The 24,098-nt window shown below is 45.8% G+C and overlaps 1 protein-coding gene across 2 annotated transcripts in view; it reads left to right on the forward strand.

Moving 5' to 3' along the window:
* BLNK (B cell linker) overlaps positions 1-24,098 on the forward strand; it is a 284,825-nt gene that overhangs the window by 98,465 nt on the left and 162,262 nt on the right. For both annotated transcript variants that reach the window (XM_056529856.1, XM_056529857.1), the window contains exon 3: positions 8,522-8,568. In XM_056529856.1, the coding sequence (XP_056385831.1) occupies positions 8,522-8,568 (47 nt within the window). The remainder of the gene's footprint in view (positions 1-8,521; positions 8,569-24,098) is intronic.

Raw genomic sequence — 24,098 nt, forward strand, 5'->3', positions numbered from 1 at the left:
CTACTCACCTCTTCATAAAAGCAAATTAGATTGGTTTGACAACTTCTATCCTTAGTAAACCCATGCTGGCTATCACTTATAATACTATTATCCCCTATGTATTCCTGTATGTAATCCCTTATAAGTCATTCAAACAATTTACCCACAATGCACGTTAGACTTACCGGTCTATAATTTCCTGGTGAAGACCTAGAGCCCTTTTTGAAGATTGGCACCACATTCGCCTTGCGCCAGTCCCTTGGCACAATACCAGACACCAGAGAATCTCTAAATATCATGAACAAGGGTACAGATATTACTGAACTTACCTCTCTAAGAACTCTTGGGTGTAATACATCTGGTCATGGAGATTTGCTTACATTTACTTTACTTAACTTACCTTGTACCATCTCTACATTAAGCCAGTTCAGTACATTATATGATGTGTTACCAGCACTGACCTGGCCAATGTCAGCTCCTTTTTCCATAGTGTATACAGAACTAAAGAACCCATTCAGTAGCTCCGCCTTCTCTTGATCGCCTGTGACAACCTCCCCATTATCATCATAAAGGGGTCCTACATGCTCTGTCCTTGGTTTTTTTGCATTTATATATCTAAAAAAATATTTAGGATTAGTTTTGCTTTCTTTGGCCACTTGTCTCTCATTTTGAATTTTTGCTGTTTTTATTACATTTTTACAGATTTTATTAAGCTCCTTGTACTGTTTAAATGTTATTGCTGACCCATCAGATTTATATTTTTTGAAGGCTATTTTTTTTGTTGTTTATTGCTCTTTTAACATCATTTGTCAGCCATGTAGGATTTAGTTTTAGTCGTTTATATTTGTTCCCCTTTGGTATATATTTAGCTGTATAGTTATTTAGAGTTGATTTAAAGATGTCCCATTTACCTTCTGTATCAGTATTTGAGAACACCTCCCCCCAGTCTATGTCCTGTAGTGCAGCTCTCAGCCCAGGGAAGTTTGCCTTTTTAAAGTTATATGTTTTTGCCTTCCCCGCCTGTCTTTGTTTTCTACATTTTAAGTCAAAAGTAACTATATTGTGGTCGCTATTACCAAGGTTTTCCCTCACAGTTACATTACCAACCAGCTCTGCGTTGTTGGAAATGATCAGATCCAACAAGGCATCACTTCTTGTTGGGTCCTCCACAAACTGGCCCAGAAAATTATCCTGCAATAAATTTAGGAATTGTCGCCCCTTTGTAGTTTTAGCCAACCCCGGACCCCAATCTATATCTGGATAGTTAAAATCTCCCATTATTACCACTGTACCTGCCCGGGCGGCCCTCTCTATTTGTTTATGAAGCCGAACTTCTATCTCTTCAGTGATATTAGGGGGTCTGTAGATTACCCCAAATATTATTTTTTCAGTATTTCCCTCCTTTTGTAATTCTACCCACAGTGATTCCACCTCCTCAGAATCATCACACACTATGGCATCGTTCACACTGACTTCATACCACTTCTTACATACAGACAGACTTCACCACCTTTTCTGTTCATTCTATCCTTGCGAAACAATGTAAACCCCTGCAGATTGACGGCCCAGTCATGCGAGGAGTCCATCTATGTCTCAGTGACCTCAACTATATCAATATGTTCCTCCAGTATCAAGGCCTCAAGCTCCCCCATTTTATTTGCTAGGCTTCTGACATTTGTGAACATACACTTTACATTTCCATCCTTTATGTTATTGGGGTTAATGGGATTCAAGGGTGTAAGTTTTATTTTCCTATGAAGCCTATTCCTATTAACTATTCTAACCCCTCCCTCCGCTCCACCCCCAGGTACATTGATAAGTCCCCCCTCTCTATCTACACTATCTTCCCCCTCTTTGCTGTAGGTTCCCTCCCCCCAAGTCCGTAATTTAAACACTCCTCCACCCTTCTAGCCATCTTCTCCCCAAGCACAGCTGCAACCTCCCCATTGAGGTGCAGCCCGTTCGTACGGTAGAGCCGGTAACCGACAGCGAAGTCGGCCCAGTTCTCCATGAACCCAAACCCTTCCTTCCTACACCAGCTTCTGAGCCACTTGTTTACCTCCCTAATATCCTGCTGCCTCTCTGGTGCAGCTCGTGGTACTGGTAGTATTTCAGAAAATACTACCTTCAAAAAGAAAAGAACTTCCTCAAGAGAATACAGCAGCTGATAAGTACTGGAAGGATTAAGATTATTAAATAGAAATAATTCACAAATATGTTTCACTTTCTGGTACCAGTTGATAAAAAAAAAAAAAAAAATTTCCACCGGAAAGTAAGTCCCATGCAAGAATATAGGACTTCCAGTACCTTACTCCAAGCTCTGCTCTGCATCTCCTGCTGAGTGTGTCAGTCTGGCCATACCAATCCCGCAATCCACACCCCATCTTGCAAAGCCACACATGCACCATTTAAGCCACACCCCTTTTATTTTGTACCCTTTTTTGTGCATTGGTCAGGCTTGCAAGTCACGCCCGCTTCCACAAAACCACGCTTCCTTTTATTTTCGACCTGCAATCACTTCATCACAGCTCAGCCCCACCTGAGGACGGGATATGAGGATGAGATATGAGGGCGGAATATAAGGAGGGGATATGAGGTCAGGATTTAAGCACGGGATATGAGGACAAAAGCTTCCTCCTATGTTGCTTTTCCTCCCCCACAAGGATTAGGTAGGAAAAAACGGGCAATGCTGGGTACTCAGCTAATAGATTATATATATATATATATATTTATTTATTTATTTATATATATATATATATATATATATATATATATATATATATATATAAAGTGGTTGTCACGATTCGGCTAGCTGGTTGTGGATCCACTGTTGTGGACCGGTTCTAAGATGCTACTGGTGTTCACCAGAGCCCGCCGCAAAGCGGGATGGTCTTGCTGCGGCGGTAGCAACCAGGTCGTATCCACTAGCAACGGCTCAACCTCGCTGACTGCTGAGAAGGCGTGGGACAGAAGGACTAGGCAGAGGCAAGGTCAGACGTAGCAGAAGGTCGGGACAGGCGGCAAGGTTCGTAGTCAATATGGATAGCAGGAGATCTGGAAACACAGGCTTTGGACAACACTAAACGCTTTCACTGGCACAAGGCAACAAGATCCGGCAAGGAAGTTCAGGGGAAGTGGGGTAATATAGCCAGGAAGCAGGTGGAAGCTAATTGGGCTAATTGGGCCAGGCACCAATCATTGGTGCACTGGCCCTTTAAGTCTCAGAGAGCTGGCGCACGCGCGCCCTAGAGAGCAGAGCCGCGCGCGCCAGCACATGACAGCCGGGGACCGGGACGGGTAAGTGACTTGGGATGCGATTCGCGAGCGGGCGCGTCCCGCTATGCGAATCGCATCCCCGCCGGCAGTGTCAGTGCAGCGCTCCCGCTCAGCGGGTCTGACTGGGGCGCTGCAGAGAGAGAGACGCCGTGAGCGCTCCGGGGAGGAGCAGGGACCCGGAGCGCTCGGCGTAACAGTGGTGCATGGTGCACTAAACCTTAAAACATTAGACAATTTTGAAAGATGTTTTACCGAAAATTGCACACAACAATTTAGTAAAAAATGCAATTGCAAAATTTTCAGGGACATTTAGAACATTAAAGTGGTGTAAAGCCAATGGTAAATGTCCCCATTGTGTGTATGTATGGATGTATGTATGTGTGTATGTATGGGTGTATGTCCCAGCATCACTTCCAAACGGCTGAAGATATAAACATGAAACATGGCACATATGTTACTAATATGTCAACCACAAACATAGGACAGGTGATTTAAACCTTACTCACCCCCATTTACGAGGGTCAGGGTTTTTGTTTAAAGTCCCATACAAGTCTATGGGAAATATATGTTACTGCATAACTTCCGTACGGCAGGAGATATTTCGATGATACTTGGTCACATGTTACTTATATGTAAAATAAAAAATATATAATAGTTAAATTAACCCCTAACCTAACTCTATATGTGAAGAATGGGGTTTTTGTCCCATGCAAATATATGGGGCTTCCGGTACCTTACTTCACAAGCTCCGCTCTGCATCCCCGGCTGATAAGTACTAGAAGGATTAAGATTTTGAAATAGAAGTAATTTACAAATCTGTTTAGATTTTTGGCACCAGCTGATCTTAAAAAATGTGTTTTCGACCAGATTTGTAAATGACTTCTATATACAAATCTCAATCTTAGCAGTACTTATCAGCTGCTATATGCTCCAGAGGAAGTTGTGTAGTTCTTTCCAGTCTGACCACAGTGCTCTCTGCTGACACCTCTGTCCATGTCAGGAACTGTCCAGAGCAGGAGTAAATCCCCAAAGCAAACCTCTTCTGCTATGGACAGTTCCTGACATGGACAGAGGTGTTAGCAGAGAGCACTGTGGTCAGACAGAAAAGAACAACTCAACTTCCTCTGTAGCATACAGCAGCTGATAAGTACTGGAAGGGTTAAGATTTTTTAATTGAAGTAATTTTCAAATATGTTTAACTTTCTGGCATCAGTTGAATTGAAAAATATTTGGAGTACCCCTTTAAGTTTTTATCAATCACTGCAGAGGTACTGCACTGGAAAACTTTTTTTTTTTAAATCAGCTGGTGCCAGAAAGTTAAACAGATTTGTAAATTACTTCTATTAAAAAAATATTAATCCTTCCAGTACTTATCAGCTGCTGTTATGATCCATAGGAAGTTTGTTTTGAATTTCATTTCTGTCTAACCACAGTGCTCTCTGCTGACACCATTTTAGGAACTGTACAGAGCAGGATAGGTTTTCTATGGGGATTTGCTACTAATCTTGACAGTTCCTAAAATGTACAGAGGTGTCAGCAGAGAGCACTGTGATCAGTCAGAAAGGAAATTCAAAAAGAAAAGAACAGCTAAGTAGTACTGGAATGACTAAGATTTTTTAATAGATGTCATTTACAAATCTGTTTAACTTTCTGGCAACAGTTGATTTAAAAAAAATGTTTTCCAGTGGAGTACCCCTTTAAGACAAGTAAAAAAGGAAACACTGAGCTGTAGTACTAAATCATGTTTCATTTCTGACAGTCTGCTATTTGCAGACGGCAACGTAATTATACAACCTCCAAAACCTTCAATTATGTTGGAAAGCTGCACAATTAATGTGCAAAAATCTTTAAAAAATTTAAAAAGAAAAAAAAAATCCTTCCCACAATACTTCTATTATGTCATTTCAAAACTGCTGACTTGTCACAATGTATCATAAACATTATATAAACCTAAATTATAGCTGTCAGACCCCGAGCCGGGGAAAGGAGCGGGGCCTTCCATTACCATTTTGAGATTTACTTTAGCTGCGGATCGGAGTTTTTACATCTTTGTTAACAAACATTAAAAAAAAGCCACCTGAGATTAATTAAAGTTTGTATCCCATCTGTTGTTCTTTGAATATAATCATTGAAGCATTTGTAGTGTTGGTATGAGATGCCTTGAGCGTCTTCTCCCTCGGGCAAGCAGCTGCTACTGTAAACTTGCATGACATTAGTACTTACAATTTCCTTCCTATTATGTAAAAACATTGAGGAGATTTGAAGCGTCTGTGTTGCCATCAAATTACATCACAAAACTGAAAAATTCCCAGTCCATAGTATAACTTTATTACAGACTAGAATGTTCTATCATGTAGGCAACCAGCAAGTGGATAATATTGAACAGTGCAGAAGTCTATGACCAGACAGCTCTTCAGGAACATATGGAAAGGATGTTTGATAAGAAATGATAAACTCTCGCAACAGGACCTGGATATGATATTATAGGCTGGAAGTTGTCAGCAACAGCTGGAGAGTCACAGAGGGTAGCACTGCCATGCTGAGATATTATGTGATGTAATGTGAGGATAACTATATTCTGCACAAGTAGCCATGGGGCTCCATAGATAAAACTTAGAATGAGTTTTACTCAACCATAAACACCTTCAGCAGTGACTTTATAGTATGAAAAACCTTTGACTGTCTACTCTGTGCCAGCACCCAAAGGCATCAATTTCAATGTGCTCCTAATGCTTATAACTTAATTCTAGTATTTCCCTTTTATGTTCCTTTCATGCTACACTAGAACAATAACACTATGTAATGTTGCTATATACTTATAGCTACCTATATATTCCATGAATCTGAATGGAAACTATTCTGCAAGGCATACAGAGGGGCAACATGAAGTGTCTGGACTTAAAGGAGTACTCTGGGGAACTAAACCCATAGCCCATCCATTCCCTCTCACAACCTATTTATTTGTCTAAATATCCCTCATTAGCTATATAGAGCAGTTTCCCTCTTTCAGCCTTCACTTACATGCAGGGTGTGAGAGAAAGACGTCATATTCTGATCCTGCTTGTCTCTTTGCTAACCCCTCAATGAGACTAGCCCCCACCCTCCTGGAAGACAAACACCGCAGGGTTTCTGTCTGGCTTCACAGCCACACCTCCCCTCCACATCCACCTCCCCTCCCTGTGTGAGGATCTTGCCACCGTCTCCTGCGAAGATTCTCAGTCACAACTTTGCACATAATGCTGCTCTTTACCTGCTGTAGATCTAATCACTGACTGCTGCCATTCAGAGTATAGCGTGATTTATTGCTGGGGCGGAAGGATACTTTGAAAGAAAAGACATGTACAGTGTGTGCTGCTGACAACAACACCGCATGCACACAGAAAGTAAGAGCAATTGGCAGGCAGCCATTACACAGAGTCACACTGACTGCTGGGCTGCAAGCAAGGAAATATAATATTTAGGAGAGAACAGGGGCCACAGGAGCTGGCAAAATAACATGGATAATTACAGGGGACACAGAACAGATATTGTAACACTGGTGTCTTCACTAGGTGTTACTGCTACCTCAGCTACCTGCACCCCATAAAGTTACATTGCTAAGTGCCGGTTTGCATGTATATAACCACATTATCATGATTTTGTACAGTTTTGGAGTTTGTGTACTTTTACTAAGCTGTGTTCTAAGTAAATAAAGTGACTAAATTTGCAGTTTCTGCTCTCAATACAGTATATGTTTTGTTATCCATCTGTTATGTGTAACCTGCACATGGTGTGAAACAACACGTTCAAAATGTTCGTAGAGGACCTATATTTACTTGCCATCTGCTTTCTTTTATAACTTCAAGGGACAATATGCTTGTAGGAAAGCATAGGATATCTAAGAATTCAGACCCTTTTCTCGGTACTTTCTGTAGTTGAAGCACCTTTGGAAGGGATTACAGCCTTAAGTCTTCTTGGGTATGATACCACAAGGTTTACACACCTGGATTTGAGTGTTTCTGCAGATCCTCTCGAGCACTGTCAGGTTGGATGGGGATCATTGGTGGAAGCCATTTTCAGATCTCTCCAGAGTTTGTCAATTGGGTGTAAGTAAAGGCTCTGGCTGGGTCATTGGAGGACATTAACAGAGTTGTCCTTAATCCGCTCCTGTGTTGTCTTGGCTGTATGCTTATAATCATTGTCTTGTAGGAGGGTGAACCTTCAGCAAAGTCTGAGGATGAGGTTTTCATTAGGAATATCTCTGTACTTTGCTCCATTAATCTTTTCTTCAACCCTGGCCGGTCTCCTGGACCTCACAACATGATGATGCTGCCCCCACTATGCGTCACTTGAGAATAGACTTGAGAATCCGTGGCTGCTTGACTGAGTTTAGGCCTCCTCTGGACTCCAGACACACACCTAGGACTTGACCTCACTGTTCCTCAGCAAAGACTAAGAGAGCAAGAGCTAAGATAGTGAACTAGCTCCACCCAGGACTTATATGGGGAGACTAGGAGGGGTCCCATAGGTAACCCTTAGGTCACATTGTCACTGATACCTCACTGGGTTACAATCACATGACAACAGGTTAATCACATGTCAACGGTTCTTAAAGGCATAACAATTCTATACACAATTACACAGCATAAAGATAACTGTACAAGGGGAACAGGTGCAAGGGGTCCCAGGAGACACTGTATGGAGGCTGCCTGACAGGGCAACAAGGGTACAGGGGTGCAACTCCTATGGAGGCTGCCTGACAGGGCAACAAGGGTACAGGGGTGCAACTCCTATGGAGGCTGCCTGACAGGGCAACAAGGGTACAGGGGTGCAACTCCTGTACTGGGCCACCACAATAACAGTGTCCTATACTATCTGACAGCGTATGTTATGCTTCGGATCTACCGGTGACCTGACCCTATAGTGTGCCTCTAGTTGTCACCCCCCCCTCCCCCTTTTGTGCCCTGCCCACAGCATCAATTCACTGCTACAAGCAACCACACAGGGACGAGCGAGCCGCTATGCACATGCGCAGTGTACTCAGACATTTTAGCTGTGTGTGAGCACGGTGGCTCGCAGGTCCCTGTGTGGCAATTCGTAGCAGGGGGGGGGGGGGGGGAGCTGGAAACACACTATAGGATCTGTGGATCAGTTACGTGTGATGTGACCCTACCTTTAATGTTCTGTATTGTATTATGCTTTCTTCAGAGGAAAAAAATGTGCCAGGATTTGTAAACTGTTTTAGGCATTTTTAATTAACACTTTATTTTGTATTTGATATTTTTAGAACATGACAGATCATGAGCTGAATAAGTTTAACATACTTTACCAACCGTGAGTATCTATTATAATATGACTTCTATGTTGTGTATTTAAAGTGGTTCTTATCCCCTACAGATGGCATTCATTCTCTATGGGACTGAGTGCTGTACTCGGGCATCTCTGGCACTCCCTTAGAAATAAATGGAGCGCGTGCTGTCTCTAGAACGCACTCTAGAACTGGGTCCTGTTCATGATCATACACTTATGCCCTATTCTTTGGTTAGGGGTTAAGTTGTTTTTCATTGGACCACCCCTTTATTGGTTATAAATAATATTATATCCATTTCTGCATATGTACAAAAAGTTCATATTATGATAAAATATCTCCATAGACATATACTGTGGAATAATTCAGACAGGTATAAAGACAAAACATGGTTACCTGGTGGTTGAAGAGCAGCACATAGGAGCATCTCCAGCAGATCAAATCTCTTCTAAAAAGTCTACTCAACTTCATGTGTGACAATCCCCATATAAATATATACAGCAGTAATCCACTAGATGTCTAAGTCTTTCACAACAATTTCCCCATAGCTTCAGACACAGCATGCACGTGTACACTGCTCAAAAAAATAAAGGAAACACCTAAACAACACAATGTAACTCCAAGTCAATTACAATTACACACTGTCCACTCAGGAAGCAACACTGATTGACAACCTATTTCACATGCTGTTGTGCAAATGGAACAGTTACCAGGTGGAAATTATAGGCAACTAGCAAGACACCCCCAATAAAGGAGGGGTTCTGCAGGTGGTAACCACAGACCACTTCTTAGTTCCTATGCTTCCTGGCTGATGTTTTGGTCCCTTTTGAATGCTGGCTGTGCTTTCACTCTAGTGGTAGCATGAGTCTACAACCCACACAAGTGGCTCAGGTAGTTCAGCTCATCCAGGATGGCACATCAATGCAAACTGTGGCAAGAAGGTTTGCTGTGTCTGTCACCGTAGTGTCCAGAGCATGAAGGCGCAACCAGGAGACAGGCCAGTACATCAGGAGACGTGGAGGAGGGCAACAACCCAGCAGCAGGACCACTACCTCCGCCTTTGTGCAAGGAGGAGCAAGAGGAGGACTGCCAGAGCCCTGAAAAATGACCTCAAGCATGTGTCCACTTAAACAGTCAGAAACAGACACCATGAGGGCCTGACGTCCACAGGTGGCGGTTGTGGCAGGACGTTTGGCATTTGCCAGAGAACACCAAGATTGGCAAATTCTCCAGTGGCGCCCTGTGCTCTTCACAGATGAAAACATGTTGACATTGAGCACATGTGACTGACATGACAGAGTCTGGAGTCACCATGGAGAATGTTCTGCTGCCTGCAACATCCTCCAGCATGACTGGTTTGGTGGTGGGTCAGTAATGGTGTGGGGTCGCATTTCTTTGGGGGGCCGCACAGCCCTCCATGTGCTTGCCAGAGGTAGCCTGACTGCCATTAGGCACCGAGATGAGATCCTCAGACCCCTTGTGAGACCATATGCTGGTGCGGATGGCCCTTGGTTCCTCCTAATGCAAGACACTGATAGACCTCATGTGGCTGGAGTGTGTCAGCAGTTCCTGCAAGAGAAAGGCAGGTCTGGGGGGACTTCCCCTTAGGAAACCATCTGCCACCTCATCAGGAGCATGCCCAGGCTTTGTAGGGAGGTCATACGGGCACGTGGAGGCCACACACACTACTGAGCCTCATTTTGACTTGTTTTAAGGACATTACATCAAAGTTGGATCAGCCTGTAGTGTGGTTTTCCACTTTGATTTTGAGTGTGACTCCATATCCAGAGCTCCATGGGTTGATAAATTTGATTTCCATTGATCATTTTTGTGTGATTTTGTTGTCAGCACATTCAACTATGTAAAGATGAAAGTATTTCATACGATCAGTTCATTCATTCAGATCTAGGATGTGTTTGCTTAGTGTCTCCTTAATTTTTTTGAGCAGTATTTATTATAGTGAATATTAGATTCTGTTCGAGTCTCCTTACTTATTGGTTGGTGAAGGTCACGGGACAGAGACCCTTGTCAATGACCCTGGGCAAAATATTTTCTAGAAATTGAATGTCTTGAATGTAATCTAGCATTCTATGGGTCTTTATGAAGCAAGTTTAGTTTAACTGCAATAAAATTCAATTGTGAAAGCATTAAGCTTTAGGGGGTGTTCCAGATTTTTCTTCTTTAGCCTTTGAGCCTATGATGCAAAGTTATAATTCTGTGTAAGATACTTCTGATACCTCCGTGCACCGCTTTATCTGGTTTTCATGCACGGAACCTACACACAGAAGTGCTGTAGTGCAAGTCATTTTATTTTCATGTTGTCTCTGACCTTTCCCAGCATTCCATGGGGCCAAAGACAATGGCCCTGATTTACTATTGTAAACTCGACCTGTTATGCCGGGTTGTGCGCCAAATTCTTGCGCAGTGCGCCAGAAATTCTGTCTGCCCCTGAATTTGCACCTGAATTAAAAAAAAACTCTCTATTTTACCTAGAAAGGGGTGTGGCCGTCATGAAAGGGGCGTTGTCTCCGAAAAGGGGGCATGTCCCCAACAGCTCAGAGCATGTGTAAAAAAAAGCTAAATGTAGGGAAAAGTGCAAAATGTAAGAAAACATTAGTAAATACCATGGAAAAATAACTGTTGGGGAAAAAAAACATAAAGAAAACTCCACTCCACTCTTATGCCATAGATCACATGGTCTATAGAGGGCATGGCTATGCTGCAGTGGGTGGGTAGCCAGCATTACTTTAGAAAATCCCTTTCCCCTGTTATCCACCCACACACTGCAGCGTAGCAACACCCGCTGGAGACCATATGACTCATGGCATATTGTCTCTGGCCACATGGAATGCTCGAAAAGGTCAGAGACAACAGTAAAACAAAAAGTTTTGCACTACAGCTCTTCCAGATGTAGGTCATGTACATGAAAACTAGACAAAGCAGCACACAGAGGAAATCTAAAAATATTACATAGTATTATAACTTGACATCATGGTCTTTAAAGGGGTTATCCAGGAAAAAACTTTTTTTTATATATCAACTGGCTCCAGAAAGTTAAACAGATTTGTAAATTACTTCTTAAAAAATCTTAATCCTTTCAGTACTTATGAGCTTCTGAAGTTGAGTTGTTCTTTTCTGTCAAAGTTCTCTCTGATGACACTTGTCTCGGGAACTGCCTAGTTTTGAAGAGGTTTGCTATGGGGATTTGCTTCTAAACTGGGTGGTACCCGAGACACGTGTCATCAGAGAGCACTTAGACACAAAAGAACAACCTTAACTTTAGAAGCTCATAAGTACTGAAAGGATTAAGATTTTTTAATAGAAGTAATTTACAAATCTGTTTAACTTTCTGGAGCCAGTTGATTTATAAAAAAAAGTTTTTTTCCTGGATAACCCCTTTAAGGCTAAAGAGAAAAAAAATTGTGACAAACTCCTTTGAAGGGGTTGTCAGGGGACTAGAAAAGGTAATACCTAGAGATGAGCAAACTTTTGTAAAATTTGATTCGGCCGATTCGCTGAATTTTCTGGAAAAAATCATTTTGGGTTGAATTTATTTGCGGCGTATCTGTATGTAAAACAGCTATTTCTGGCCTACAGAGAGCCTCTTTAGGGGTGTAGAACAACTTTCTTTGTTCTAACACGCATAGGGAGTGTGCTGTGCTAGTGAAATAATACTTTTATTCAGTATGACATGATGATTACAGGCATTGCTATTAGAATCACTACTGCAGAGCGTTGATGTGGCAGCAGGGAGACCATATGGTGTCAAAATTGAAGAGGATAAAGAGATTTTTTTCATGTCATCTTTATTTCATTGAATTAGAATTTATTTAAATTTTTTGAGTACCCAATCTGGTGAGCATCAAGCTGTTGTTCCTCCACCAGTCGAGGTACCACCTGTTCCAGCCCCTGCCTTTCAGCACAATCAGTTATGGTTCATTGTTATCGCTTCATGCTGTTTCATTGGATTCTTGTGATAACTCCACAGGTAATATGACGTCGACGACCATAGAGCCTCAGTCTTGAAAAGATAACATAGATTTTTTTTAAATTTAAATTTAAAATTTATATTAGATTCCAAAGTTTTTGTTTACTTTGAACTAATACTGTATGACTACAAAACCCAATCTAACAAGTAGTCACATGGCGGCACAATGGCAGAGCCTAAAGGTGGCAGCAGCATGAGGAGACCATAATCTGGTAGAATGACACAGCATGGAATTGGAATTTAAGGTAATGTCCCAGGCCCTGCAGCATCCCTAAACCATATGGTTGCTGAATGGCGAAGCCTGGTGCAGGCAGCATGAGTAGACACTAGGGCTTCCCAATCCCTAAGATTAAAAGATGAATTTTAAATTTGAAATTGAAGAATTATGGTAGCTAGTGCTACCATAAAATATTTGTAGGTAATGTCCCAGGCCCAGCAGCATCAGCAAACCATATATTGGCTGAATGACACAGCCTGGAGGTGGCGAAAGCAGGATGAGACGATATAGTGTCCGAATGGCACAGCCTGAAGGTGGCTGAAGCATGAGGAGACCATGTAGTGTCTGAATGGCACAGCCTGGAGGTGGCAGAAGCTTGAAGAGACCATTGCAATTTAAGATTTTGAAATTTAAAATTTAGGATTTTGAAATAAAAATTTTAGCTAACACTCAAGTTTTAGTGTCCGAATGGCACAGCCTGAAGGTGGCTGAAGCATGAGGAGACCATATAGTGTCTGAATGGCACAGTTTGGAGTTGGCAGAAGCATGAGGAGACCATTGAAATTTAAGATTTTGAAATTGAAATTTAAGATTTTGAAATTGAAATTTGAGCTAACACTCCCACGTTTTAGTGTCCCAGGCCCCGGCGTGGGGGTACAAAGGATAAAATCTAACAAGGAGTCACATGGCGGCACAATGACAGAGCCTGGAGGTGGCATCAGTATGAGAAGACCATATAGTGGCTGAATGACCACCTGGAGTTTGTGGCAGCATGAGGAGACCATATAGTGTCTGAATGGCACAGCATGAAGGTGGCTGAAGCATGAGTAGAGACCATATAGTGGCTGAATGGCACAGCCTGGAGTTTGGGGCAGCATGTGGAGACCATTGAAATTTAAGATTTTGAAATTGAAATGTAAGATTTTGACATTTTAGCTAACACTCCCAATTTTTAGTGTCCTGGACCCAGGCGTGTGGGTAAAAAGGACCAAATCTAACAAAGAGTCACATGTCACATGGCGGTGACCCGGTGATAGAGCGGTGTGGTGGGTGGCAATACCAGTACCCGGTGACGAAGGTGGGTGAAAAAAGGACTGATGCGGAGGAATGTGTGTAACTTGGGAGCAACGCCTTAAATCTGTTTGACACTATTCATATTTGTAAAGTGTTGGTGTGGCACCATGGTCAATCTACTCTGATGTATCAGGCATTGGTGGGTGGAAATCCTGGCTGATTCATGCCTAATTCATATTCACAAAGGTCAGTCTCTCCACATTCTTTGTGGACAGATGAGTTCTCATTGGGGTGACTATGGCCCCTGCCGCACTAAACAACCGCTCTGATGGCACACTAGTGGCCGGGCAGGACAGCTTTTCCAGGGCAAACTCTACTAGTTGCGGCCACAAATCAAGTTTGGCTGCCCAGAAGTCCAGCGGATCTTCAAGGTGTGTTGGCATGGGCATGTCAAGGTATGCCACCACCTGCTGGCTCAGGTCCAGCTCCAGGTCTACCTGCTGCTGATGAGTTGTTTCACTATGCGTGTGAAGAATTGTAGACTCAGGCTGCAGCAGCCTTGGGAGTGGAAGGTGAGCGCAGGGGGCCCCCAGATTCAGACCTGCATGAGGGTGGACGATGGCGCCGATAGGCATTGGCCAACTGACTACATAGGATGCCTCTGTAGTAGGTCAGTTTGTCCTCCCTCTCAGTGGGTTTAAAAAAAGGGCCCTATTTTGTGGCGGTAGCGAGAGTCCAATAAGGTGGAGAGCCAGACGTTATCCCACTGCCGAAAGGTGACAATTCGTCTGTCACTACGCAAGCAAGTAAGCATGCATCGTGCCATTTGTGCAAGTGACTTGGAGGGACTCCCTGCCTCCATCTCCACTGCATATTGTCTTGCCTTCCTCATAACCCTCTAGCTCCTCAGGCTGCTCCTGCTCCTCCTCTCCTGTCAGTTTACTAGAAAAATTGCCCATTTGGTGAAACCTAAACTGTGCTCCACTGTGCCCCTCCATCCTCCTCCAGTTCAGCCCCTGCAGGGCTCATGTGGCCGTTAGATGTAGGCGACACAGTGCACTGACCAGCCATCGTTTCCAACACATGTTGTAAGAAATGAAGCAGTGGAATAATGTTGTTCATCCCCTAATCCTGGTGACTTATTAATAATGTGGCTTCCTCAAAGGGCCTGAGCAAACGGCAGGTGTCACGTAAGAGCTGCCACTGGTTCACAGTGAACTTACACAGGGGTGTACCCCTATCCACTTGGATCATCAAGAAATCGGTGATGGTTTTTCTCTGTTTGTATAGTCGGTCCAACATATGGATGGTGGAATTCCAACGTGTGGCAACGTCACAAATCAGACTATGTTAGGGGATACCGTTCTGGCGCTACAGCTCAAGGAGGGTGTGCTTTGCGGTGTACGAAGTTTCATTCCCATTGTTAGGATGTCTTGCAAATAGGGGGAACACTTCAGGAACCGCTTCACAACCAGATTGAACATGTGTGCCATGCAGGGCACATGGCTCAGCCTTCCCAGCCTCAGCACATACAAGATGTTTTTCCCATTGGCAGTCACCATGGTTCCCATTTCCAGTTTTTGTGGAGTAAGCCATTCTCTGATTTCTTTACGAATTACTTTTAGCAGTTCCTCCCCTGTTTGACTTCGTTCGCCAAGGCAAACCATGTGAAGAACAGCATGACACCGCCGTGCCCTGCACACATGGTATGCTGAAGGGCCACTGAGACTTGTCTGGGCAGTGGAGGCTGAGGACACGGTGGAGGATGAGGAGACGGAGTTGCACACTGTATAAGGACCAAAGGCCTGAGAGTGTGGAGGAGGAAGCGGCGTGACCTGTCCAAGTTGGTGTTGTGGCTGTGCAGGAACCACATTCACCCAGTGGGCCGTAAAGGACATGTACAGCTCCAGACGTTGGTGCTGCCGTGCACTTGGTACACACCGACAGGCTCAAGGACTGGCCCACCTTCTCTTCCACAAAATTGTGCAGGGCTGGTACTGCTTTCTTCGCATAGAAAGAAATAACAGCTTGGCACTCTTCACCTCGGCTCGGCACAAGCCATCAGTTCTCCAAAAGGTGCAGAGTCCACCACTTGAAAAGGGAGGGAATGCAGCACCAGCAACTTAGACAGGAACCCATTCAGCTTCTGCGCCGGAGGATGAGGGGGCGCATTCTGTTGTCTCTTGGACATGGCAGCAGGCTGGACCACTACATCGAAGCCACGGTTCTCCAAGGCCGCTTTATGGTGGTTCAGCATATGCTGACGCAGGGCCGTGGTGCCAACATTGGGACCCTGGCCACGCTTAACCTTTTGCCGACATATCTTGCAAGTGCTATGTTAAGGCACGTTTGGCTCCAGAATTTCCACTTCTGCCACCATGCTGACTGCCAACCATGCTACCACCTTGCTGGCTCAGCTGCTGCCTCACGGGCAACCTGCATCTCTCTTCTCCTGATGATGATGAAGTCCCTTCTGCACCCGGGTCCCAATTGCGATCGGCTCATCAATAAGTGTCTGCACGTCACTGATGTCCTCCTCAGGTTTCTCAACAGTGTCTGTTCAGGACCCTGAACGCTGGCAACACCATCTCCCACATGACTCTCCTCATCACTACTAGCCCACCTAGTAAGGGAAGCAGTGGATGTCTCCTCCACTACTTGGCTGGGCAGTAGCTCCTGATTGTCCTCTATTAGATCGTCATCACTGAATAGTGGATCTGAACCCACAGCATAAAATACTTCTGTAGGGGAGGGAACAGCATAGGACAGAGGCAATGGGAGGACAGTGACTGCTCCCGGGCCATGCCAACTGAGGGCTGTGTCTGGGGGACCAACCGACCATTGACTGGGGGTATCAGATGTCACTTGTGATCAAGTGGATGACCGTGTTAACCAATCGATGACGGCAGATGAGTTGCTGGTCGAAATACAATCGCTAGCTGATACCGGGAGCTCAGGCCTCTCGCTGCGACTCCTGCAGCCACTCCCCCTAGTCTGCTGCGACCTCTGCCTGATGAATTTAGGCCCCTGCCACTCCTCTGTGCACGTCCTGGGACTTCTCTGCCTGACATACTTAGTGCGTATATGAGGGGAGTACAATACGCTTCACTACGCTTAAAACAGTATTTGTCTAGAACAGCAGCAGGTGTGTACTTTTGATTGTCCTTTCACAGTATCTAGGCCCTTGACAGATTAACAGGTAAAAAATAGTAGACTACTTAGATGTAGGTATGTGGTATGCACTTATGAGGGCAGAAAATTGCTCTACAGTACACTTAAAAAAGCACTGGGGTAAAACACCAGCTGGTGATTACTTTTGCCTGGACTTTCACAGTATCTAGGCCCTTGACAGATTAGCAGGTAAAAAATAGTACACTGCTTAGATGTAGATATGTGGTATGCATTTATGAGGGAAGAAAAATGTGCTACAGTACACTTAAAAAAAAGTATTTGAGTACAACACCAGCCGGTGAGTACTTTTCCCTGGACTTTTTAGATGTACGTGGTATGCACTTATGAGGGCAGAAAAATGCTCAACAGTACGCTTAAAAAACTTATTTGTGCACACCAGCAGTACAGAGCAAAACACCAGCCGATGATTACTTTTGGCTATCCTTTCACAGTATGTAGGCCCTTGACAGATTAACAGGTACAAAATTGTACACCACTTAGATGTAGATATGTGGTATGCACTTATGAGGGCAGAAAAATGCGCTAATGTACGCCTAATAAACATATTGGAGTAAAACACCAGCCAGTGATTACTTTTGGCTATCCTTTCACAGTATGTAGGCCTTTGCAGGATTAAAAGGTACAAAATAGTACACCACTTAGATGAAGGTATGTGGTATTCATTTATGAGGGCATAAAAATGCACTACAGTACGCTTAAAAAACGTTTATTGTTTATCGTTCAACATTTTTTCCATATGAAACCTCAAACATAGCTGTTACGCCGAGCGCTCCGGGTCCCCGCTCCTCCCCGGAGCGCTCGCTACACTCTCCTCACTGCAGCGCTCCGGTCAGATCCACTGACCCGGGGCGCTGCGATACCGCCTCCAGCCGGGATGCGATTCGCGATGCGGGTAGCGCCCGCTCGCGATGCGCACCCCGGCTCCCGTACCTGACTCGCTCTCCGTCGGTCCTGTCCCGGCGCGCGCGGCCCCGCTCCCTAGGGCGCGCGCGCGCCGGGTCTTTGCGATTTAAAGGGCCACTGCGCCGCTGATTGGCGCAGTGGTTCCAATTAGTATGTTCACCTGTGCACTTCCCTATATCACCTCACTTCCCCTGCACTCCCTTGCCGGATCTTGTTGCCATCGTGCCAGTGAAAGCGTTTCCTTGTGTGTTCCTAGCCTGTGTTCCAGACCTCCTGCCGTTGCCCCTGACTACGATCCTTGCTGCCTGCCCCGACCTTCTGCTACGTCCGACCTTGCTTCTGTCTACTCCCTTGTACCGCGCCTATCTTCAGCAGCCAGAGAGGTTGAGCCGTTGCTAGTGGATACGACCTGGTCACTACCGCCGCAGCAAGACCATCCCGCTTTGCGGCGGGCTCTGGTGAAAACCAGTAGTGACTTAGAACCGATCCACTAGCACGGTCCACGCCAATCCCTCTCTGGCACAGAGGATCCACTACCTGCCAGCCGGCATCGTGACAGTAGATCCGGCCATGGATCCCGCTGAAGTTCCTCTGCCAGTTGTCGCTGACCTCACCACGGTGGTCGCCCAGCAGTCGCAACAGATAGCGCAACAAGGCCAACAGCTGTCTCAACTAACCGTTATGCTTCAGCAGTTACTACCACAGCTTCAGCAATCATCTCCTCCGCCAGCTCCTGCACCTCCTCCGCAGCGAGTGGCCGCTTCTGGTCTACGACTATCCTTGCCGGATAAATTTGATGGGGACTCTAAGTTTTGCCGTGGCTTTCTTTCCCAGTGTTCCCTGCACCTGGAGATGATGTCGGATCAGTTTCCCACTGAAAGGTCTAAGGTGGCTTTCGTAGTCAGCCTTCTGTCTGGAAAAGCCCTGTCTTGGGCCACACCGCTCTGGGACTGCAATGACCCCGTCACTGCCTCTGTACACTCCTTCTTCTCGGAAATTCGAAGTGTCTTTGAGGAACCTGCCCGAGCCTCTTCTGCTGAGACTGCCCTGTTGAACCTGGTCCAGGGTAATTCTTCCGTTGGCGAGTATGCCGTACAATTCCGTACTCTTGCTTCAGAATTATCCTGGAATAATGAGGCCCTCTGCGCGACCTTTAAAAAAGGCCTATACAGCAACATTAAAGATGTTCTGGCCGCACGAGAAATCCCTGCTAATCTACATGAACTCATTCACCTAGCCACTCGCATTGACATGCGTTTTTCCGAAAGGCGTCAGGAGCTCCGCCAGGATATGGACTCTGTTCGCACGAGGCGTTTCTTCTCCCCGGCTCCTCTCTCCTCTGGTCCCCTGCAATCTGTTCCTGTGCCTCCCGCCGTGGAGGCTATGCAGGTCGACCGGTCTCGCCTGACACCTCAAGAGAGGACACGACGCCGCATGGAGAATCTCTGCCTGTACTGTGCTAGTACCGAACACTTCCTGAAGGATTGTCCTATCCGTCCTCCCCGCCTGGAAAGACATACGCTGACTCCGCACAAAGGTGAGACAGTCCTTGATGTCTACTCTGCTTCTCCACGTCTTACTGTGCCTGTGCGGATGTCTGCCTCTGCCTTCTCCTTCTCTGCTGTGGCCTTCTTGGACTCCGGATCTGCAGGAAATTTTATTTTGGCCTCTCTCGTCAGCAGGTTCAACATCCCGGTGACCAGTCTCGCCAGACCCCTCTACATCAATTGTGTAAACAATGAAAGATTGGACTGTACCATACGTTTTCGCACGGAGCCCCTTCTAATGTGCATCGGACCTCATCACGAGAGGATTGAACTTTTGGTCCTCCCCAATTGCACTTCTGAAATTCTCCTTGGACTTCCCTGGCTTCAACTTCATTCCCCAACCCTGGATTGGTCCACTGGGGAGATCAAGAGTTGGGGGCCCTCTTGTTCCAAGGACTGCCTAAAACCGGTTCCCAGTAACCCTTGCCGTGACTCTGTGGTTCCTCCTGTAACCGGTCTCCCTAAGGCCTATATGGACTTTGCGGATGTTTTTTGCAAAAAACAAGCTGAGACTCTACCTCCTCACAGGCCTTATGATTGTCCTATCGACCTCCTCCCGGGCACTACTCCACCCCGGGGCAGAATTTATCCTCTGTCCTCCCCAGAGACTCTTGCCATGTCTGAATACGTCCAGGAAAATTTAAAAAAGGGCTTTATCCGTAAATCTTCCTCTCCTGCCGGAGCCGGATTTTTCTTTGTGTCCAAAAAAGATGGCTCTCTACGTCCTTGCATTGACTACCGCGGTCTTAATAAAATCACGGTTAAGAACCGCTACCCCCTACCCCTCATCTCTGAACTCTTTGATCGCCTCCAAGGTGCCCACATCTTTACCAAACTGGACTTAAGAGGTGCTTATAATCTCATCTGCATCAGAGAGGGGGATGAATGGAAAACGGCATTTAACACCAGAGATGGACACTTTGAGTATCTGGTCATGCCCTTTGGCCTGTGCAACGCCCCTGCCGTCTTCCAAGACTTTGTTAATGAAATTTTTCGTGATCTCTTATACTCCTGTGTTGTTGTATATCTGGACGATATCCTGATTTTTTCTGCCAATCTAGAAGAACACCGCCAGCATGTCCGTATCGTTCTTCAGAGACTTCGTGATAATCAACTCTATGCCAAAATAGAGAAATGTCTGTTTGAATGCCAATCTCTTCCTTTCCTAGGATACTTGGTCTCTGGCCAGGGACTACAAATGGATCCAGACAAACTCTCTGCCGTTTTAGATTGGCCACGCCCCTCCGGACTCCGTGCTATCCAACGTTTTTTGGGGTTCGCCAATTATTACAGGCAATTTATTCCACATTTTTCTACCGTTGTGGCTCCTATCGTGGCTTTAACCAAAAAAAATGCCGATCCCAAGTCTTGGCCTCCTCAAGCGGAAGACGCCTTTAAACGGCTCAAGTCTGCCTTTTCTTCGGCTCCTGTGCTCTCCAGACCTGACCCATCTAAACCCTTCCTATTGGAGGTTGATGCCTCCTCAGTGGGAGCTGGAGCTGTCCTTCTACAAAAGAATTCTTCCGGGCATGCTGTTACTTGTGGTTTTTTTTCTAGGACCTTCTCTCCGGCGGAGAGGAACTACTCCATCGGGGATCGAGAGCTTCTAGCCATTAAATTAGCACTTGAGGAATGGAGGCATCTGCTGGAGGGATCAAGATTTCCAGTTATTATTTACACCGACCACAAGAACCTCTCCTACCTCCAGTCTGCCCAACGGCTGAATCCTCGCCAGGCCAGGTGGTCCCTATTCTTTGCCCGATTTAATTTTGAAATTCACTTTCGGCCTGCCGATAAGAACATTAGGGCCGATGCTCTCTCTCGTTCCTCGGATGCTTCTGAAGTTGAACTCTCTCCGCAACACATCATTCCTCCTGACTGCCTGATTTCCACTTCTCCAGCCTCCATCAGGCAAACTCCTCCAGGAAAGACCTTCGTTTCTCCACGCCAACGCCTCGGAATCCTCAAATGGGGTCACTCCTCCCATCTCGCAGGTCATGCAGGCATCAAGAAATCTGTGCAACTCATCTCTCGCTTCTATTGGTGGCCGACTCTGGAGACGGATGTTGTGGACTTTGTGCGTGCCTGCACTATCTGTGCCCGGGATAAGACTCCTCGCCAGAAGCCCGCTGGTTTTCTTCATCCTCTGCCTGTCCCCGAACAGCCTTGGTCTCTGATTGGTATGGATTTTATTACTGACTTACCCCCATCCCGTGGCAACACTGTTATTTGGGTGGTCGTTGATCGATTCTCCAAAATGGCACATTTCATCCCTCTTCCTGGTCTTCCTTCAGCGCCTCAGTTGGCTAAACAATTTTTTGTACACATTTTTCGTCTTCACGGGTTGCCTACGCAGATCGTCTCGGATAGAGGCGTCCAATTCGTGTCTAAATTCTGGAGGGCTCTCTGTAAACAACTCAAGATTAAATTAAATTTTTCTTCTGCATATCATCCTCAATCCAATGGACAAGTAGAAAGAGTTAACCAGGTCTTGGGTGATTATTTACGACATTTTGTTTCCTCCCGCCAGGATGATTGGGCAGATCTTCTACCATGGGCCGAATTCTCGTATAACTTCAGAGTCTCTGAATCTTCCTCCAAATCCCCATTTTTCGTGGTGTACGGCCGTCACCCTCTTCCCCCCCTCCCTACCCCCTTGCCCTCTGGTCTGCCCGCTGTGGATGAAATTTCTCGTGATCTTTCCATCATATGGAGAGAGACCCAAAATTCTCTCTTACAGGCTTCATCACGCATGAAGAAGTTCGCGGATAAGAAAAGAAGAGCTCCTCCCATTTTTTCCCCTGGAGACAAGGTATGGCTCTCCGCTAAATATGTCCACTTCCGTGTCCCTAGCTACAAGTTGGGACCACGCTATCTTGGTCCTTTCAAAATTTTGTGCCAGATTAATCCTGTCTCTTACAAACTTCTTCTTCCTCCTTCTCTTCGTATTCCTAATGCCTTTCACGTTTCTCTTCTTAAACCACTTATCATCAACCGTTTCTCTCCCAAATCTGTTCCCCCCACTCCTGTTTCCGGCTCCTCGGACATCTTCTCCGTCAAAGAGATTCTCGCATCAAAAAAGGTCAGAGGGAAAACCTTTTTTTTAGTTGATTGGGAGGGTTGTGGTCCAGAAGAGAGATCCTGGGAACCTGAGGACAATATCCTAGACAAAAGTCTGCTCCTCAGGTTCTCAGGCTCTAAGAAGAGGGGGAGACCCAAGGGGGGGGGTACTGTTACGCCGAGCGCTCCGGGTCCCCGCTCCTCCCCGGAGCGCTCGCTACACTCTCCTCACTGCAGCGCTCCGGTCAGATCCACTGACCCGGGGCGCTGCGATACCGCCTCCAGCCGGGATGCGATTCGCGATGCGGGTAGCGCCCGCTCGCGATGCGCACCCCGGCTCCCGTACCTGACTCGCTCTCCGTCGGTCCTGTCCCGGCGCGCGCGGCCCCGCTCCCTAGGGCGCGCGCGCGCCGGGTCTTTGCGATTTAAAGGGCCACTGCGCCGCTGATTGGCGCAGTGGTTCCAATTAGTATGTTCACCTGTGCACTTCCCTATATCACCTCACTTCCCCTGCACTCCCTTGCCGGATCTTGTTGCCATCGTGCCAGTGAAAGCGTTTCCTTGTATGTTCCTAGCCTGTGTTCCAGACCTCCTGCCGTTGCCCCTGACTACGATCCTTGCTGCCTGCCCCGACCTTCTGCTACGTCCGACCTTGCTTCTGTCTACTCCCTTGTACCGCGCCTATCTTCAGCAGCCAGAGAGGTTGAGCCGTTGCTAGTGGATACGACCTGGTCACTACCGCCGCAGCAAGACCATCCCGCTTTGCGGCGGGCTCTGGTGAAAACCAGTAGTGACTTAGAACCGATCCATTAGCACGGTCCACGCCAATCCCTCTCTGGCACAGAGGATCCACTACCTGCCAGCCGGCATCGTGACAATAGCTCATTCCTTTCATCATTTCTCTCCCCTTGGGGAGCAGTCTTAGAATATGATTCTGTGTTTTATTATTGACCTTTTTAAAATATTTCACTTACATGTAATAAACATTTGCTGTTTTTATATATATTTTTGTATTGTCTAAGATTGTAACCTTTTTCTGTTACGTGAGGGTGACTACCCATGGTCCTCATTCCTTTTCTCCTTTCTTTTCCTTTCCTTTTCTTCCTTTTCTCTCTTTTCCTTCTCCTTTTTTTCTTTTCTTCCCCGCTTTTTCTTTTTCTTTTCTCTTCTCTCTTATTTTTTTTTTTTTCCATTTTTATTCCCCTGGTTCCTTCTTTGTCTCCGCTTTTTCCTCCTCACCTTCTTATCTTTTCTCCGGGTTTTACCTATCACCCCCACGTCACGGAAAAAGGAGGAGGACCCTCCAGTTCCTTCACATTCGCGCTGGACATTTTGCTTTTACTTGTCAGTTCCAGTCGGTGTTGCCCACGCCGGTCCTGGCGCGACGGGCTGAGGGAGTGAGCTGGACTATACCCTCCTTTTCTGCACTAGTACGCTTAAAAAACGTATTGGAGTAAAACGCCAGCCGGTGATTACTTTTGGCTGTTCTTTCACAGTATGTCGGTCCTTGACAGATTAACAGGTACAAAATAGTACACCATTTAGATGTAGGTATGTGGTATGCACTTATGAGGGCAGAAAAATGCGCTACTGTACACTTCAAAAATTATTTGAGTAAAAAAACAGCCGATGATT

The sequence above is a fragment of the Hyla sarda genome, chromosome 7 (genome assembly GCF_029499605.1).
Source record: "Hyla sarda isolate aHylSar1 chromosome 7, aHylSar1.hap1, whole genome shotgun sequence".
Lineage (NCBI taxonomy): Eukaryota > Metazoa > Chordata > Amphibia > Anura > Hylidae > Hyla > Hyla sarda.